At 41.0% G+C, this 18,061-nt stretch overlaps 1 protein-coding gene across 3 annotated transcripts in view; it reads right to left on the bottom strand.

Annotated features, from left to right (window-relative positions):
• DNAH5 (dynein axonemal heavy chain 5) overlaps positions 1-18,061 on the bottom strand; it is a 279,963-nt gene that overhangs the window by 10,066 nt on the left and 251,836 nt on the right. For all 3 annotated transcript variants that reach the window (XM_084781257.1, XM_084781256.1, XM_084781258.1), the window contains 8 exons: positions 16,251-16,496; positions 14,760-14,979; positions 13,235-13,440; positions 12,288-12,491; positions 10,370-10,585; positions 8,193-8,405; positions 2,102-2,254; positions 1,456-1,687 (listed from right to left, as the gene is read on the bottom strand). In XM_084781257.1, coding sequence (XP_084637383.1) covers positions 1,456-1,687; positions 2,102-2,254; positions 8,193-8,405; positions 10,370-10,585; positions 12,288-12,491; positions 13,235-13,440; positions 14,760-14,979; positions 16,251-16,496 — 1,690 coding nt within the window. The remainder of the gene's footprint in view (positions 1-1,455; positions 1,688-2,101; positions 2,255-8,192; positions 8,406-10,369; positions 10,586-12,287; positions 12,492-13,234; positions 13,441-14,759; positions 14,980-16,250; positions 16,497-18,061) is intronic.

Below are 18,061 nucleotides of genomic sequence, written 5' to 3' on the forward strand. Positions count from 1 at the left end.
GATGTTAAACAAGTAGCAAGTGTTTGTTTGCTTAGAATTATGGGCTACAGATAAAGCTAAGCATGTTAGAGCACTTGCCCGTCTTGCAGACACCGTGATTTATTTCCTAGAACTCATGTAGCAATCCACAACCACCTATAATCCAGTTGTGGAGCAGTCATATAGTCTTCTGGCTTCATTCATGCATGTAGTGCACATACACACTTAAAGACAAAGCACTCATACACATGAATAAATGCTAAAACTAAATATTTGACCCAGGTCTAGTGTTATAGGCCTCTCAAATACTTGGGGTACTAAACCAGGAAGATTACAAGTGCAGGATCAGCACTTACCTTGCATGTTGGAGGTCCTGAATTCAATCCCCAACACACACAAAAAAATATAAAAAGAAAAAAAAATGGAGTTTGAAACCTTCTTTCCCTGAGTCAAGTTTCCTACTGTGATACTTATCTATGAGATCAGAATACCATCAGTCTTTAAAGATATGTTAGCTTTGAAAGAAAAAATAATTTGTGCTTATATCATTAAAACATTTCTTCCTGAGGAGCCACAATCATGTCTGTCTCTAGAGCTTATAGGTCATGCTTCCAAATGTACACAATTCCCTAAACAGAATTAAAGGGAAGTTAGCTAGAAGAGAAGTGGATGGATGCAACAAAAAACTTCTAGAAAATGTGAAGCCGACAGTGGGAAACTTGATGCGTTTTTATATTTCTGAAATAGAACTTTGATAATGTTGAATAAATGTGTCCTTCATCCAAATGGTATTATACACATTGGGTAAAATATGAACTGAACATTTTACATTTAGCCATATGATTAGGCCAAATACCACTAGACGCATTTTATATTTTATATCCTGACTCAAACCCATAAATTAGTAAAGCCACACTTCTTGATGAACCTTGTGTGTATATATATATATATAATTATATATTATATTTTATATAGTATATATTTATATATTCTGTATATTATTTTACATGTAATATATTCTATATTGTATATACATTATATATAATTATATATAAATATAATTTGTTATCTTATTTGCCTCATTCCCTCCTCCTGCCTATTCCTCAGTACCAGGCCATGCATGCCCATGGTGTTCAATTCCTGATCCCTTTGTTCCATAGTTTCCTTACACTTTTCCCCCCATGTATTTCTTTCTGATGTCACCAGTGGAACAAAATCTATGAAGTGCTTCATCAGTATCAATGCACATATTATCTTCTTTACCAGCCAGGCAGGAACTGACTATTGTCCCTATAGTAGCGTTCAATAAAAAGTCTGGAGATGAGTAGGTATTCATTAAGAATGGGCGTGAATACAGAACTGCTTGATAAAATAGTAAAACCCCTATTAGCTGATAGCAACATAGTGAGATGATGTATTTATAATGTCCGCCAACCCTGAAACACCAACCTTCTCTGAAGATGCAAGACAACTTACTATTGTTTTCTGCAAAAATCCTGATGACAGGCATCAACTCAAAAAGCACTTTGGGTTTTGATTCGATGAGTTTTACATTCCTTTTGTCCCAGCCAGCACCCTCAAGATACAAGCCATAGACATAGACCCCTTCTGTGGGCGGAGCGGAAATGTCATCCTTCATCCATTTGGTAACTTCATTGCAAAGAACCATATTGTCCAAAGCCCATCCTTTGTTGGCTCGAGTTATTTCCTATTCAAGTCAGCAAAAAAATGCAGGGAACCATTAGAAGCTTTTCTTATTAGCAAAAGCAAAATGATGATCAATTTATTCCAAATTATCCTCATTCAAAGGAACTAGGGTAATAGTTGAAGAATTTAAAGGATTCTCTTATTTTTAAAAAGGCTCATGTCCTAATTTAACCATTTGTACTTTAAAGGGGGAACTATAAAATTAAATCAACACAGAAATAAAAATAAATGCTTGAAATCCAAGCTTTCAGCCTGGAAACAGACAGCAATATTTATAATCACAACAAGGTAGCAGCTAGTACCAAACAGAGGCGTCATTCTCTGTTTTATTGTGTTCTTCAAAGCAACAGGGAAAGAAGAGAGGGCTGCAGAGGGAAACCACAGAAGCACAATGAGCCCAAATCAGAACTATTACCTGTCGCATAGCAGTTAAAAATCCCTGGGGGTTAAAAAAGCCTGTCATCCAAAAGCAATGGGGCCGGCCATTGAAAACCCAGGAGGTGAACTGGCAGTTTCTTTCTAGAAGCTCAGTAAACCAGAAGCCCAGGGTACTGGAAACCCATGATGCCTGAAACACATACATTAAAACAATCCTTCAATGTAGGTTTGATTCAGCCATGCAAACTGCTCAGTGAGAAAAACAAACAAAGACTTCGTTATTATAGTGCGACGGTCCTTTAGGTCTTGAATTTCCATTGAGCTCTGGCCTGTAACTTTTCAGATTATTCTTTCTCCTTCACATTAATGATATAAAGATAAGTTAATGATGTGAATTCTCAGGGCTGAGAAAGATGACACTACAACCACCTTCCACCTGCAGGTGTATTCACTACCAACTCTGCTATGAAGGAATCAAAACCATCTATGAAATCAAATTTAATAGGCTTCCATGGTGATCAGACTACAATTTCAATAGCTACTGTGTAAGACAAGATTTCTATTTACATACATAAACTCACAGAATTCTCAAAATAGGTCACCACATTAAAATGCATCATTAGAAACCATTCTCTGCTTTCTTTTTTTGTGGTTGTTCGTTTTTGTTTTTCAAGACAGGGTTTCTCTGTGTAGCCTTGGCTGTCCTGGACTCACTTTGTAGACCAGGCTGGCCTCCAACTCACAGAGATCCACCTGCCTCTGCCTCCTGAGTGCTGGGATTACAGGCATGCGCACTGCTGCTGCTGCACCCAGATTCTCTGCTTATTTTAATGAGGTAAACAACAGTTGTTCTCTTGAGTGTGTGTCCCATTAAGGAGCAGAAAGGGAAACTTAGCTTCCTTTACCACCCACAGCTTATTTATACTCGCCACTTCTAACTTTCTCCCCGAATTCACTTGAGTAATTTCCTTTACGACAATGGGCATGGATGTCATTAATGCGGCAGGAGAAGCACCGTGGGGAAGAATCTGCAAATCATAGGTTATAACATTTCACTGTAATTGCAACATTTTCAGTAGGAATAAATGTTGTAATCAACTTCGGTAGGCATCCCACTTGAATTTCAAATATCATCACAATTAATTTGCCTATATTTCAAAAGCCTCCGCAGTTCCACAGATTGATAGTAACACTCATAGAAGAAAAACTGTATAAAATAATCATAATTTAAGAATTAGATAGCTCATTCTGTCCTACCTTTATAGGTGTGTTATGTAAAAATGTGCTAAAATCACTTTTGGTCTTGGAGTGAAAAGAATCTTATATGAGAGGCCGCTGTCTACAAAGAATTGTTCTGCTCCAGACCTTCCTGGGGGAATGGCAGGGCTGAGGGAGATAGCTTAGAGGGAACAAATCTACGAGGCCAGTACTTGGAAGGTTCTCCATCTGTTGGCAGTGAGAATGGGAAATTCAAAACGGAACTTCTCGGATTTTTGCATTGAATTTGTGAAAGCTGAGAAAGATAAGCTGTGCGTGCGTGCGTGCGTGCGTGCGTGTTGCAGTCACGTGATTGTGTGGATGTGCCTATGCCCATGTACACACTTTCAGAGGAGGGCACTAGGGTGTCTTGGTTAGTTACTCTCTATTTTCCACTTTCTTCCCCGAGACAGGCTTCCTCACTGTACTGCTAGCCAGCAGTCTTTCAGGATCTGCCCATATACATTCCCCAATGTTGAGGTTACAGGCATGTGAAGCCATGCATGACTTTTACTTGAATACTGGAGATTTTGAACTCAGGTCCTGAAGCTTGTTTAGCAAGCACTGTCACTTCCTGATCCAGCACCTCTGTTGTAAACAAATCTTTTCCATGACACTGCCAATGCTAATCCTGTTCAGATAGCCAATGCTAATTCCGTTCAGATACGTTTCTGTTTTGCTAAAGAAATACAAGCCACCCAAAACCTCCTTCTCCAAATCTTACGTTTTCTTCCTCTACATTCTCAATGTGACCCATTCCTCAGCCATCTTGCTCTCCCAGCCCCATATGCTTCATCTTTAGCATGTAGTGCCATGAACTGAAGATGCCTCTTAGATCCTCCAACCTCTTCCCCCAAGCATTGCCTCTACACCTGACACTGATGTCAGCCTCCCACAGTGCAGACTGCTCCATTCGCAGGCTGCTGACTTCTTTGTGCACCACAGCCCTCAAAAGCAGGGCTGTGGCAGACGCCCTTGTACTTTTTGTTATCTGCTCTTTACTTGGAAACATTTTGTTTCTCGGTGGAGCCTTGTGCGCCTAAATATACCGTCTTAGCCACTACAGTTTCTGTCATTTAATGATTATACCCTGGTAGACAAGCTGGCTTACACCTATACTCGATAACTCAAATATTCAACAAGGCAATGGTGGTGGGTTTACAGTGTTGGAGGTGGAAACACAACAAATGATTGTTGTGAAGGAAGAAGTGGTGCTGGTACTGGCGGTGGTCACAGTAGGGGTGAGGTGGTGGTGACAGTAGTTGAAATGATGGTGTCATGGTGGCGCTATGACTACTAGCAGTTGCTAGTGACACTACAGTCTTGCTAGTAATAGCCACAAGCACATACATGGCACTTGCCACGCACCGCACACTCTTATGAGTGCTTTACATCTGTCCATCCACTTAATCCTCATAACACACAAGGTCATTCCCATCTTGCGCATATGGAAAAGGTAAGGACACTGTAACACGACAACCCAACAAACTTACACCAGCCTAGACATGGTCTAAATACAAATATTCTAGCCCGGAATCCACATTCAGAGGTACATATATATTTTTAGTTATGTGAGGTAACATCAGCATCCATAAGAATGATTCATTTGGCATAATACTTTTTGAACTAATGATTGCCTCAGCCCTAAGAAGCCTCCAGAACATACCTTGTTATTGTACTTCTTTCACAGTCATGTTTCATACACGTTCATCATCAAAGACTGTCATATTGGGAGAAGGGTGCTTCCTCCACTCCTGAAATGTCTTTATTGCCTGGGAGCTCTATTTATATAACTCCTCCTGATGCCTCTACATCCTTACTCTCATACTAACAAAGTAAAGATGTAATCTGATGGAAGACTGTTATAAATACAGGTCATCAAATAAGCCATGTGCTTTCTGTGCTTTCCGGACCCCCAAACAGTTAGGTTGGGTCCACGGCTCAAATACTGATTCAAGTCCTGGGAGTGGAAGATCACGGCACCTCCACGTGAAGAAGTCTGTACCTAGTGCTCCTTGCCCCCGCCCCGGCCCTCTGCTAGGATAACTTCCAAGTCTATATGTTGCAGGTGGCACAGCTTTCAGATGGCAGGGTCTCCAAGGGGTCCAAAGAGTAATTTGGTGGAGCGAAGGACCCACTCAAGCTCTGAGAAACATATCAAAGCGAGGAACTGATATAACAGTGTCAGTTATGTCACATATAACTGGTAATGATATATAAAATATGTGAAAATGAGTTTCAATGTGCCATACATGGGCAGCAGCTTTTTTAGGACCATCATGCATTTTCAGGAAATGCACAGATACTAATAGGGTTCCAACCTAGTTCTTCCTGTCTCATTAGAACTGAGTTTTCTCAGTAGTTTCCTGAGGAGAAGCTTCCCATTGCAGTGTTGTTTCTGGATAAACATGTCTAATTTTATATCCTATTTTAAGAAACTCTTTGTCGGCAAATATCATGCATACTCTCTAACAGTAGCCTTTTCCGTAAATGTTCTACCATCTCCTACTCTGTGTTGACCTTTTCTTTCTGAAGGCAGGTAGAAAAAGAGCTGAATATTTAATCTCTAAACTCAACCTAATCTATATCATCCTCAAAGCTCTCTTTTCCACCTTCCATTCCCTGACCACAGCCAGTAGTTAAGGAGATTATACAACTTGAGGTGATAATGTTCACCTCCAAGAGTCAGGGACTATCTAGCAAAAAACTCCAGTCCCAGGCATGAGAAACCCTCTTTCAAATTGGTTTTCAGAGGAGTCCGAAAGGCCCTGCAAAGGTATAGGTATGCCTTTGCACTTGGTTGCCTCCTAGAATTCAAAGGTAAAGCTTGATTGCCAAAGACATGATGCCCTTTCGATGCAGGACTTGGAGTGATGGATCAGAACCGGATCTGGAAGCCTGAGCCTTGTGCAAGCTGCCAAGGGAAGAGGACCATTCAGTAGTCCTACCAGATGCAAGGCCTATGAACCACAATAATGACGGGACTGATAACACTTCCGGAATGGTGAAATGGTGGAGGTGGAGCACTCATCTTGGGGGTTCCCAACAGCTGCCTAATTGAATTTAAGGCCTGTTAAACAGGAAGGAAATCATTTCTGATGCTATAAAGCTAGCCAGCTGACCACAGCTTGATAGATAACAGATCTGTGAAGAAAACCTACCACTGCCACTTTACTAAATCACTATCATTTCCTAAAACAATAGAACTACATTGAAAATACCTATCCATATGCCCACAGATTAGTACATATCTTAAAAAGGGGGTTTTTTTTTTTTTGCAATAAAGGGAGATCATAACAGAAAGCTATACTTAATCAAAATGTACCGAAGAACAAGACATGGGATGCTCATCCCTAGTCGGTACCTTTACAACACAATTCCTGCTTCTGAAGCTCTGGGAACATCACAGAAGACTGCAGGAAATGGGAAACCAGGAAGCCTGCTGTGAGACTGTGCCTTCTGGCCTGGCAGGGAAGCTGCAGCCCTCAAATCTCAGCAATATGGCCGCCTAAACAAGACCTGCATGTGTTTTGTTTTTGATGTTTTTGTTTGTTTGTTTTGTTTGTTTGTTTGTTTGTTTGTTTTGCTGTGGTCCAGATTTCTTTTTTTTTTAATAAATAGCAATAGGAATTTTTGTTTCTGTTTACAATTGTATAAACATGGTTAAGTTTTCCTTTTAATGTCATCTCCTTCATATGTAAAATATCCTTAACAGCATTTTTAATAATCGGATGTCATTTAAGATTGCTTTCTTCTTCCATATATTTATTTCTTTTTTTCTTTTTCCCTTTTAATTTATTCATATTACATCCCAATTGTATCTTCCCATTCTCACCCTCCCTCCATGTTCCTCCCTATTTACTTCTCCTAGACCTCTGACAGGGGGGGCCCTCCTCCCCCACCATCTCACCACAGTTTATCAGGTCTCATCTGGACACCCTGCATCCTCTTTATCTTTGTGCCCTCATGGTCTCCCTGCCAAGTGGAGGTGATCAAATCACCAGAGATCATGTCAGAGGCAGTCCCTGCTCCCCTCACAACAGTGGAGAATGAGCTGTTCATTGGCTAGATCTGGACAGGGGGTCTGGGATCTCTGCATGCACTGTCCTTGGTTGGTGCAACAGTTTGTGCAGCCCTCCTGGGTCGTCTTTCCATCTCCCCATTCTTCCATACCAGGACCTGTATAATTCCAACAACAGTTGATATCTCAACATAATAAAGAAATCTCATGTGGCTCCACTCCTAGATTAAGAGCTGCAATGGACTAACAGCTGCTAAGAAAGACAGAATAAGTCCTTCCAAGAGATGAGGCCCCTGATTGGTTTTGTAACACCTAGCAATCAACTCCAAACGCATATACATGAAGGCAATGCTGACTAAACTCAGTAGATTGTACTTATATAGTTATTCCTTCAGATGTATATGTCACAACAATAGCTAAAGAACAGGAAACCATGGCCATGGTGTAGGTGCATGGGAGGAGCAGACAGGAGGAGTGTGAAGGGGCACTACGTAATTATACTTTAATTAAAATTTAAAATAATAAATAAATAGAGAGCTGGCCCAGTGAATGAGAACCTTTGCGCTCTTGCAGAGGACCTAGGTTCAGTTCCTAGCACCCACATTGGGTGGCTTACAACAGCCTGTAACGCCATATAAAGGGAGGGTCTGGTACCCTATTGTGACTCTGTAGGCACCTGTTTGTGTGTGAACCACATTTATACACTTAAGGACACTTTAAGTGGATTTTTTTAAGACAGGGGAATGACCCCTAACCATCACTAAGCATTAAGAACCAAACTCAATGAATCTTTGGCACCTTCCACTTGCTATTATAGCTGCTCACAAAGTAAGAGCAGGACTAGACTTACTTTTTTCCACCGAACAGGGATTCTGGCATCAAACATGCAATCCAAAGCATCTCGCAGATTTTCGCTCATGATAATGGTACCATCAATCGCTAGTTTCAGCTCAGTCAGGGTGCTGCGGACAAGGCTGAGCACCCTCTGCATCCTGTCAATCTCCTGCCTGAGGAAAATGTTCATGGGCTGGAGTGGTCCCATCTTCAGCAATCTGTCCTTCACCTTCCATGGAGACATTCAAAGCACACATTAGGAATTAGACAGCTACTGTCACAGCATAGTATTGTATCCTGGGGCTTTGAAATAAACCCTGCTTTATACAACTCCCTCAATAATAAGATTTTAGGTTTTTGATAGTAAAATTTAAAAAAGAGATATAAAAAATATCTTGTATATGACCAGCCCGATACACGCAAAATGTATATAGCTACAAGCACTTTATCCAATAAACTTACTGGGAGCTTTTTATTCCCTGCCAATGTGACATGTGTGTGAGTACATGCAGGCAGCACATACATGGACACAACCACTCTGCTGGTTGTCTCAAATAACTGGACATCTATTTGTAAAGCACTCTGATTTTTTTTCCATAAGCACATATGCCTGGCTGTTCTTTTTCTATTTTACAGGCATTTATTGAGACTCTGCTATACAGTGGATAGAGTGTTAGGCTGGACTACTTTAGGCTCGAGTGGTTTGAACAAAATCTGCAGAAAGAAAGAGAGTCTTCAAAATCTGGTTGCCATGTTTTGTTACAGAATTATTCTCTTTTGGATATTTTAATTGCTTCATAAATATCCTGACCTCTATCAGATGCATCGGCCTCTCTTCCAACACTGTGATGAAGAGACTTTATGAAAGCTGATAACAATATTGATTTTTCTCCAGGCAAGTGATCAGAGATTCTCTCAGGGAAATTACTCCCTTGACAAGGGGCCCTTGAGCTCAGTACTAATAGACAAAATAATCTTCTTGGTAGCAGCAACAGGATGCAGAAGCCTCTGTATGTAGTGGGAGCTGTGACATGCTGTTCTTAGACCATATGGAAAATAAGTCACTTCTTGTTTTTAATCAAAGATTTATAAACCGTATCATAATAAATTTTCTTGAAATGTGCATTAAATGCTAAACCATTAACTTCCATAATTATAAACTGCTTAGAAGCTATTTATAGACTAAAAAGATCCATTTTCAAAGTTAGTTCTATGATGAACCAGCAGAGAGATGATGTTAGAAAATGCAGCCTGTGTGGTTGGAAGAAGAGCAGGCCAGACGTTGCCCAGCGTGATCAATAAGATGTTTTATGGGTTTTGTTTGTTTGTTTGATTTTAATTTGGGGGGGGGAGGAGAGATTGCAAGAATGGAGGGTAACATGGAAGGACTGGGAAATGAGTGGAATTTGGATGTATGATGTGAAATTCATAAAGAATCAAGACAGGACAGTCTCCACAATTGAGTGGAGAGTAGGATATGGCTTTCACACGTGCCTCATATTTGACCATGTCCCCTGGAGGGGGAGACCTGGTGGCACTCAGAGGAAGGATAGCAGGCTACCAAGAAGAGACTTGATGAACCTATGAACATATAAAGGGGGAGGAAGTCCCCCTCAGTCACAGTCATAGGGGAGGGGAATAAGGGGAAAATGGGAGGGAGGGAGGAATGGGAGGATACAAGGGATGGGATAACCATTGAGATGTAACAAGAATAAATTAATAAAAACAATTATAAAAAAAGGCAACCTTCATGGAGTGCAGAAGGCCTGAATTGTAAGGTGTACATTAAACCACACACACACAAACTCACACAAGACAGAGATACACACAGACACACACACAGACACACATACACACACAGGCACCTGGGGTACGCACACGTATGCATACAAGCATGTACACATGATAACTGGCCCTTCACTCTGAAAGTACAGGGATCTCATCTAAACAGTGGCATTATGAAGTACCTCAAGGAAGGCTCTATAACCCACCAAGACAAATATCAGCAATAAACACTGATGGTCATGTCAAGTTTCTTCATTGCAGGTTTTGTTTTGTTTTGTTTTTTTTCGTGGTCTGTCAGAAAGCTTCTTTGGCTCTGAAAGTTTCTTTCCCTTAATTTTGTCCTAATTGCTTCCTCCTCCCCCACAAACAGACTCAGCCCAGACTGAAGCAAGGATCTCATGGACACACCTCAAAAGGACTATAATCTTCTGGAAGCTTCTCCAGCATATCGTCAGCCAGGCGGGCTACCACAGCCTCCCGCGTCTCATCCCCTCCACCCGAGCTGTCCTTGGGCTGGATGCTCAGGATGGTGTCCAGCACATCTTTGGCCAGCTTGCTCTGGTATGTAATGTCAGCATTGGGGTGCAGCCCGAACACCTCTGGGCTGTCGTAGGCAGGCAAGCTCTGAGGGGGAAAAAAAAGATTAATCATGCACTGCTAGCATACACTGCAGTTAAACTATAGTCAGGAAACAAAAAAGTTTTGACTAGGATAAACACTTACTACTACCTCTCACTTGTGAATGGTTACAAATGCCAATAGTGTCTCCACATATCCAAAATAAAAAGTTGTAACATTGAGAGATACAAAATAGACTGAAGCAAGATTTAGCTGGAGACAGCATCTTCTTATATGACACGCACGATTTAAAAAAGGAGCTTTCTTTTGAGTAGTCTAATTAAAATTATTTAACATAAATGTTGTGTAATTAATGACTATTGTATTGTTGCAAATAGTAGGAAATGAGAGTTTTAGGAAGCTTAGCTCAAATAAGAATGAAGGTGGAAACTGTTCTGTACTAGGGAGAAAAAGAAATATTCAAAACACAACAGAGAAAAATAGAGTGATAGAAAATGAGACATAGCTGGAAGCAGAACAATCAAGCAGGAAGTTTCCTCAATGACTGAGAAAGAGAAAATGCACCTACAATTTGACATGTATTTCCATATGCGACTCTCATCCTTAACTTTATTATCTTGTTACTAGTCTTCCTTCTTCTACCTTATTTTATTCCCTTCACACATCTTCTTATGAGCCACCTCAGTTCCATTATGAAATAAGGTACATTTTTAGAAATATAGGTGCAGGTACCATTAAATTTATAATGTCTCAGGCACTTTTCTATTCATTGCTAATGATTTAAAGACACACACACACTACAGTAAGGCGAATGTTATTTGTTGATTTGAATTCATAAAAGCATAGAGGTGGTAATATACGATAAACTCATTACATTTAGACATCAAAACCCCTATAAAAATACTGATAAATGCATCCCTTCAGGGCGCTGTGCTCTAGTTTGTTTACTCAGAGATAAATCTGAGACAGAGGCCAAAGCAACTGCTAAATCACAGTCTAATGCATTCAAGGTACAAAGATGGAACACAGATACCTTCAGCATTATGTATCCCCTCCTGGCATAGTCCTGGCTGGCCCATCAAAATCTACATTACTGCATCTTACAGCAGCATTCCTCAGCTAGTGACAATGTTTCTACCAAGTATGATTTGAAAACACCTGGAGACATTTATTGATGTTAAACTCAGGTAGGGGAGGCTACTGGCATTCAGCAGACAGAGGCTCATGACCCTGTAAGATGTCCTACAATGCACAAGAGACAATGACGTGGCCTTAAATACCAATACTGCCAGTGTTAATGCTGCCTTTTGTCTTAAGCAAAGTAGGTCCAGGCATGCCATACCAAAAATGGCCTTAGGCTCAGATTGAGGCTGAGTGTCAAGGGTTGAAAGTAGGGTAGACTGAATCCACATGCTTCCCTTGCTTTGCAAGTGTAGTAGCTGTAGTCCCATGGGCCCAGAGACCTCCCTACACCCACCCAATCTGTCACCTCGCCCAAGAGGATCCACACCTAAGCTACTGAAACATAAGGAACACACAAAAGGCATTCGCACAAGACTGGTTCTCAGAGCAAAGATAAGCAAGATAATCAGAAGTTATAAAAACATAAAGAAATCAGAATCCTTTGCTTATGCCTGCGATACAATTAATATTTTTTTAAATGGTATGAACAGGGTAAATAAATCTTGTAAGGATCTCAGAGCTAGAAAGATTTGTTCTATGGTGAAAATGCTTAAAGCCATCAAACCTGAATGTACTGATGATAGCCATCCACTGTGCTGCATTTTGGAATGCTGTATCCTTGGTAAAAGGTGAAGTCTGGTCCAAACATGTTTTCACTGAACCAAACCTTTGCAAATGTATTCAGCAGCCTCTTATCATAGTCGTCGGTGACTCTGCCTCCATACTGAATCTCTCCTATCATATATCGGACAGTGGTCCAGGACACGCCCTGGGGGCATTCACAAAACAGTGATTCATCATCATGTATTCGCCATCATCAACATCAGTAATACAGCCATTCTTCTTCCGTAAAGTCAAGGTATAGTGCAGAAAAATGGCCAAACAAGCCAAGGGGAGGAGTTACTCCAAGGTCACATTCATTACTTCATATTTTTAAAGTTTACTTTTAGTCATCTATTTCTATTTTTTAATTATGTGTATGTATATGTCTTGGGCAAGGAGTGGGCATGTGTGAGTGCAGGTGTTGGGGGAATCCAGAAGAGAGTATGAGGTATCCTGGAACTGGAGTTATGGGGAGCTATGAGTCACCTGACACGGGTGCTAGGAACTGAACTCATCTCCTTTGCAAGAGCAGTATACGTTGTTAACCACTGAGCCATCTCACCGTACCATAAATTATTACTTTTTAAAAATACATATATTGAAAAACAAAAACAAAGGAAACCTGCACTCTTGTCTTTGTTTTTATAACTCTCCTCCCCTCCATCTTATACTTCATGCCTTCCATTGGTCCTCTTAGCTTGCCTTATGAGAAATACATTGACAATAATATATTTTCAGGGTTTTTTTAACCCTAAAATCAAGAAGCAGTTGTGACCAAAGTGGACATGCCTTTAAAACACCCTACACATTTATCAAAGCTTCCTATTGTTCACCCCCACGGTTGAGCCATTGTGTGAAGCTGGCCACACATGCTCAGCACATGGTCTGAAGTAGTAGACACAGCAGTACCTTCTTGGTATCCATGTCATCGAGGTGGTTTTGAATGAACTGCACAGTGGCGTTGAAGTCGGCTTGATTAAATTCATAGGGGATGTTCCATCCTAGGGGCCCAAACTTGCGCCTCTCCTGAACAGTGGAGTGCAGGAACGCCACCGCATAGAGCATGGCCTTCCACTGGGCCCCCACACTCACATCCAGGAGGTCCTGGTTCACACCTGTGGTGGTCAGGCAGATGGGAGAAGATATATCATCACTCATGCACTTTCATTTGTTGTTCCTCTTATAAGGAAACAACCTGACAAATTGCTAGTATAGGCTCTGGTTATTTTACACTGCTTTTGTTATATTTGTACAGTGATGATCATTTGAATTTGGGTTTTTTTGGAGATGATTTCTCTTTGAAGCATCTCCTTGAAAGCCTAGGTCATGAAGGCTTGCTAACACGAAACAAGTTCTTACCAATCTAGCAAGAGAATATGAGAATAAAATAGAGATGAAAAGAAAATGGCTACAAAGTGAATACTATTATCATTATTATGAGTTAATAATAGTTATATTAATACCTGAAATAGTGTATATTAATAAATTATATTATACATATCCATTTTTTGCTGCTATCTTTCAAGCTTTATTTTATCCCATTGTCTTATAGATTGGCAGTGTTTGACTCTTAGCAGCAAGTCCTTTAAGTATATCTGTAGTTTTTAATAGGAATATAACCTTATTATTATTATTATTAAATATTTTCATTATAATTTTATCCTCCTAGATAGCTTTTATTGGCCTTACTTTATGTATGAAAAACTATAAGGTTTTTGATTTAGCAGAGTATGTAACTAAGACAGAGTCAGTAGGCAATGGCAGGTTGGAGGCTTCTGTCTCTATACTCCAGGTTCCTACTGTGGCCATGAGTCCTAGGCCTGGTAGGAAGAGGCAGATGAAGTGATGTCTCCAGTTGTGACAAGAGGGCCCTGTGGTCTTTCTTGTTAATATTTTATTGATTTTTTGTTCAGTTTTGTTTTCATTTTGTTTTTTGTTTTTTTAAGTCATAGGACTATGTAGCACAGAGTGTTTAAACCTGCTATGTAATTCATGACTCTCCTGAATTAGCCTGCTGAGTCCCAGGGTCCATGCCTCACCATTGTCTGATTCTTAACTTGGCTGATGTGCTGACATATGGATCAGGCCACACTTTTAACTCAGACTTTCCTTTTGGAAGAAGCCGTACAAGTGCACTAATCCAGGTGTGGTGTAGAGAGACTACAAACAACAATGCCATCGATATATATTAAAACAGAAAGGCATGTGTCCTGCACAGACCCAATAGAACAAAATATTGAAAAGACAGAAAGACTGAAGGTAGAAATCATGGACTCAATTTGAACCATTTTTCAACAGAGCACAATGTGGGCTACCGGGTCTCCATTGGGCAAACGAAGACTACGATTTGCTAGTTTTCTTTAAGAAGAGCAGTGTGTGTGTGTGTGTGTGTGTGTGTGAATCCCGAAGACTCATAAGCATTCCTCCAACTTACCACCATATGTTCTTTTCAGGCCTGCCCGGAGGCCCTGAGGTGGATCATTGGCAAACCTGATGGACATCTGAAGGAGAGTTATAGGGAACTGCTTGTGAACCTCGGTGGTCATCCATAGGCGGAAAGTGGCATGCACAGTCTCTGTTTCAGTAATGATGTCCATCAGTTCATCCAGGAAATCAAGTCCCAAATGGCAGTTTTGTAAAAGTACCCATCCTCCCTAAGAAATGCCAGCAACAGATGGAAAGTAGGTTAGCTTCTTTCATCTCCAGGTGAAATCTCCAGATGTCAATACAACTCTCTTTAGAAATTAAGTCATCAAAATTTAGAACCGAAGCATGGTGACTGCTTTAAATTAATCTAGGCCAACTCTAACAATCCATTCACACTTGAGATGCACAATGTAGTGCTAATTATTGTTGCACACACTTGTCCCAAATGGTACACTGTCATGCCAACAGACATAATGACCTCTAGACAATAACCAAAGTAAAACACATAAAGAGATAACAGAGATGACAAGCAAAGCTGAGTTCAGCTCCCTCCCCCACGTCCATTACAAGTATGTCAAAGGCATGTTAAGGCATGATCTCAAACACATACAGTGAGAATAAACAATATTGATGATGCATTTAAAAAAGAGTCCAGAAGACTGGATGCCAAAGGGCTGCACTTAAGGTACCCTGAGATGAAAACATAACAAAAACTGGCACAAGGTACTTCTGGTGGTAGCCAAGAATGGCACAAGGACCAAAGAGCAAGACACCTGGCCTGACTTGAGAGGATCGGGAAATCAGAGCAAAAAGAAGTCCCCGCCCCGGTGTGTCCCCACCTCTCTAAGGAAAGGCGAGAAGCTAAGTGTCCAGAGAGCAAACCAGACAGGGAACCAGCACCTCAGGTCTAAAGCAACTGCTGGGCTGAGGAGCCAGCACCTCAGGTCTAAAGCAACTGCTGGGCTGAGGAGCCAGCACCTCAGGTCTAAAGCAACTGCTGGGCTAAGGAGCCAGCACCTCAAGTCTAAAGCAACTGCTGGGCTGAGGAACCAGCACCTCGGGTCTAAAGCAACTGCTGGGCTGAGAAGCCAGCACCTCGGGTCTAAAGCAACTGCTGGACTGAGGAGCCAGCACCTCGGGTCTAAAGCAACTGCACTTAAAACTCTTGAAAGACTGTGCTTACAGAATTTTGAGAGTTGTTCCCTCCCTTCTAGATTCTCAGAACACTGGCAACCAGATTTATACCCTCTAGAATATGGAAGTAACTTCTCCGCGAGTCTAATTACTTTAAAAACAAGAGCCTTAAAGATGGTTAAGTCTTCATGTTTGTATAAATTACTCTGTACCTGCTAAGGACATTCTTCACGTACCCAGTCAAATTCAAGGACTCTACCACAATTTTCCTAATATCTAATCTGTGGCATATTTTAAATAAAGCCATCTACAGTGTCCATATCACCATCTTAGTGTGTTTTTAAATCTAGACATTTGGCCTTACATTTGCCATCATCTGCTGCAGCAGCTTCCTTGCATGGACCTCCTGGCCCTGCCCCATGGACACATAGCGTGTTTCTGTTTTTAGTCTCTTCCCTAAGGCAATGATGGAATCCGTGGGGTCAGAGCCCATGGACAGCAGGCAGATGAGTGGTGTCCTTGGGTCAGATTCCTCCCATGTCTTTTCCAAGTCCAGGATAACTCCCTCTGCATAGTTTTCTCCCATAGAGTCCACGATGTACTTGCGAGCCTGCCAAAAGCAGTACAAAGTCAACAGAACCACCGCTAGCTCCTTTGTGTTTTACAGAACAGTATGGCTTCTGCAGATTGTTCCAAAGATGCCCATATGAGCTGCCAGGCAAACAGTGCTATACTAATGGAGGCTGTGTTACTTGCCACACAGAATCATGTAGTTAGAACTTCAGCATCTAAGCTGAATGACCCTGGCTCTCATTTTCAGCACACTGAGAGCTTCTTGCTGTGCACCTAAGACTGAACGAGAAACTTTATAATTTAGGATGGTGACCCTAATTCCAAATAATTTAACAGTACAATACTTGAAATTTAATGACTATTTACAGAATAGATAATCATTGGATAACTTTCTATTACACTTATTAGATATTGAGTTAATTAATTATTTAATTGATTTTTAACTATTTGCTGGATAATTTATGGTTTCCATCATCCCTTTCCTTTTTTTTTTTTTTTTTGTTCTGTCTTTCTATTAATTTTGTCTGAATTTTGAATGAACGCCATTTCATAAGATCACAGGAATTTTTAAACTTCATTTTCTACTATAATGCCTAGCACTGTTTTTCTAAAAGGTCAAAAAGTATTTTCTTTTTTACTACCTATATAGTCTCTTTGACCCTTAATCCCTATTCGAGAGCCTGGGGATTACAATAACTGAATTACCACCTCAAAACACTGCCCTCAAACTCCAGTGTCCTCTCCTAACTCAAGTTTGTAACATCCATGTGTCTCCACGGGGAGATTCTCTGATCACTCTGTCTCATGAAACAAGAAGAACCTAACTTATCACACTAGCTTAACCTCCCTAACAGCAGTGATGAGCCCACTCCATCCTGTGCCCAGAAGAATGTGCACAGGACGTTCCTTGCTCTGAGGGCTCAGACCGACCTACAGTGTAAGGATAACAAGCACTCTGAGAAGGAAGACCAAGATGTTAATAATGAAAGAAAAGTGAAGAATAGTTACTGTTTAAAGCCACAGGACACCTTCAAATCAAAGATGGCTTAACTAGCCTACCACCTCCTGGGTACAGGTCATGACATGGGAATCTGGCAACCTCTGAAGACATCTGGCAATTTCATAAGAGCAGACATGGTGCCAGCTGGGACAAGACAATTGAATATCCAGAAGGTTCTACTTTGGGATTTTCCTGATGGATAACTTTGTCTCTCCATCTTACAAGTATATGAAATGTGCTATGAAATATTCACCTTCTGCACAATGAGAAAGACACATTAGGTTCCCCTTCCCCCAACTCACAGATGGTCATTGAAAAAGTACTGGACCATTGTACTAAGGGCCCCCTCTCCCATCATCTCCCCTGTGACACCCTGCCCTGTCACAAACCATAACGTCCAGTTCACCAGCTCAAGTATGCTGGTTTGGTAGAGTGCTCCGTATTCTTGCCTTGACAACCATCTCTAAATGACTTTGGGAAAGGGCAGCTTGCCTGGCTTCTGAGGGAGCTCTTCCTCACTAGGGCTAGACCAGCGGTACCGGACTAAACCAGTAAGGACTTGTGCCTTTCAGTCCTGGAAGTGATCGCCCATTCAGACCTTC

This window comes from Acomys minous (genome assembly GCF_964271855.1).
Source record: "Acomys minous genome assembly, chromosome: 5".
NCBI lineage: Eukaryota > Metazoa > Chordata > Mammalia > Rodentia > Muridae > Acomys > Acomys minous.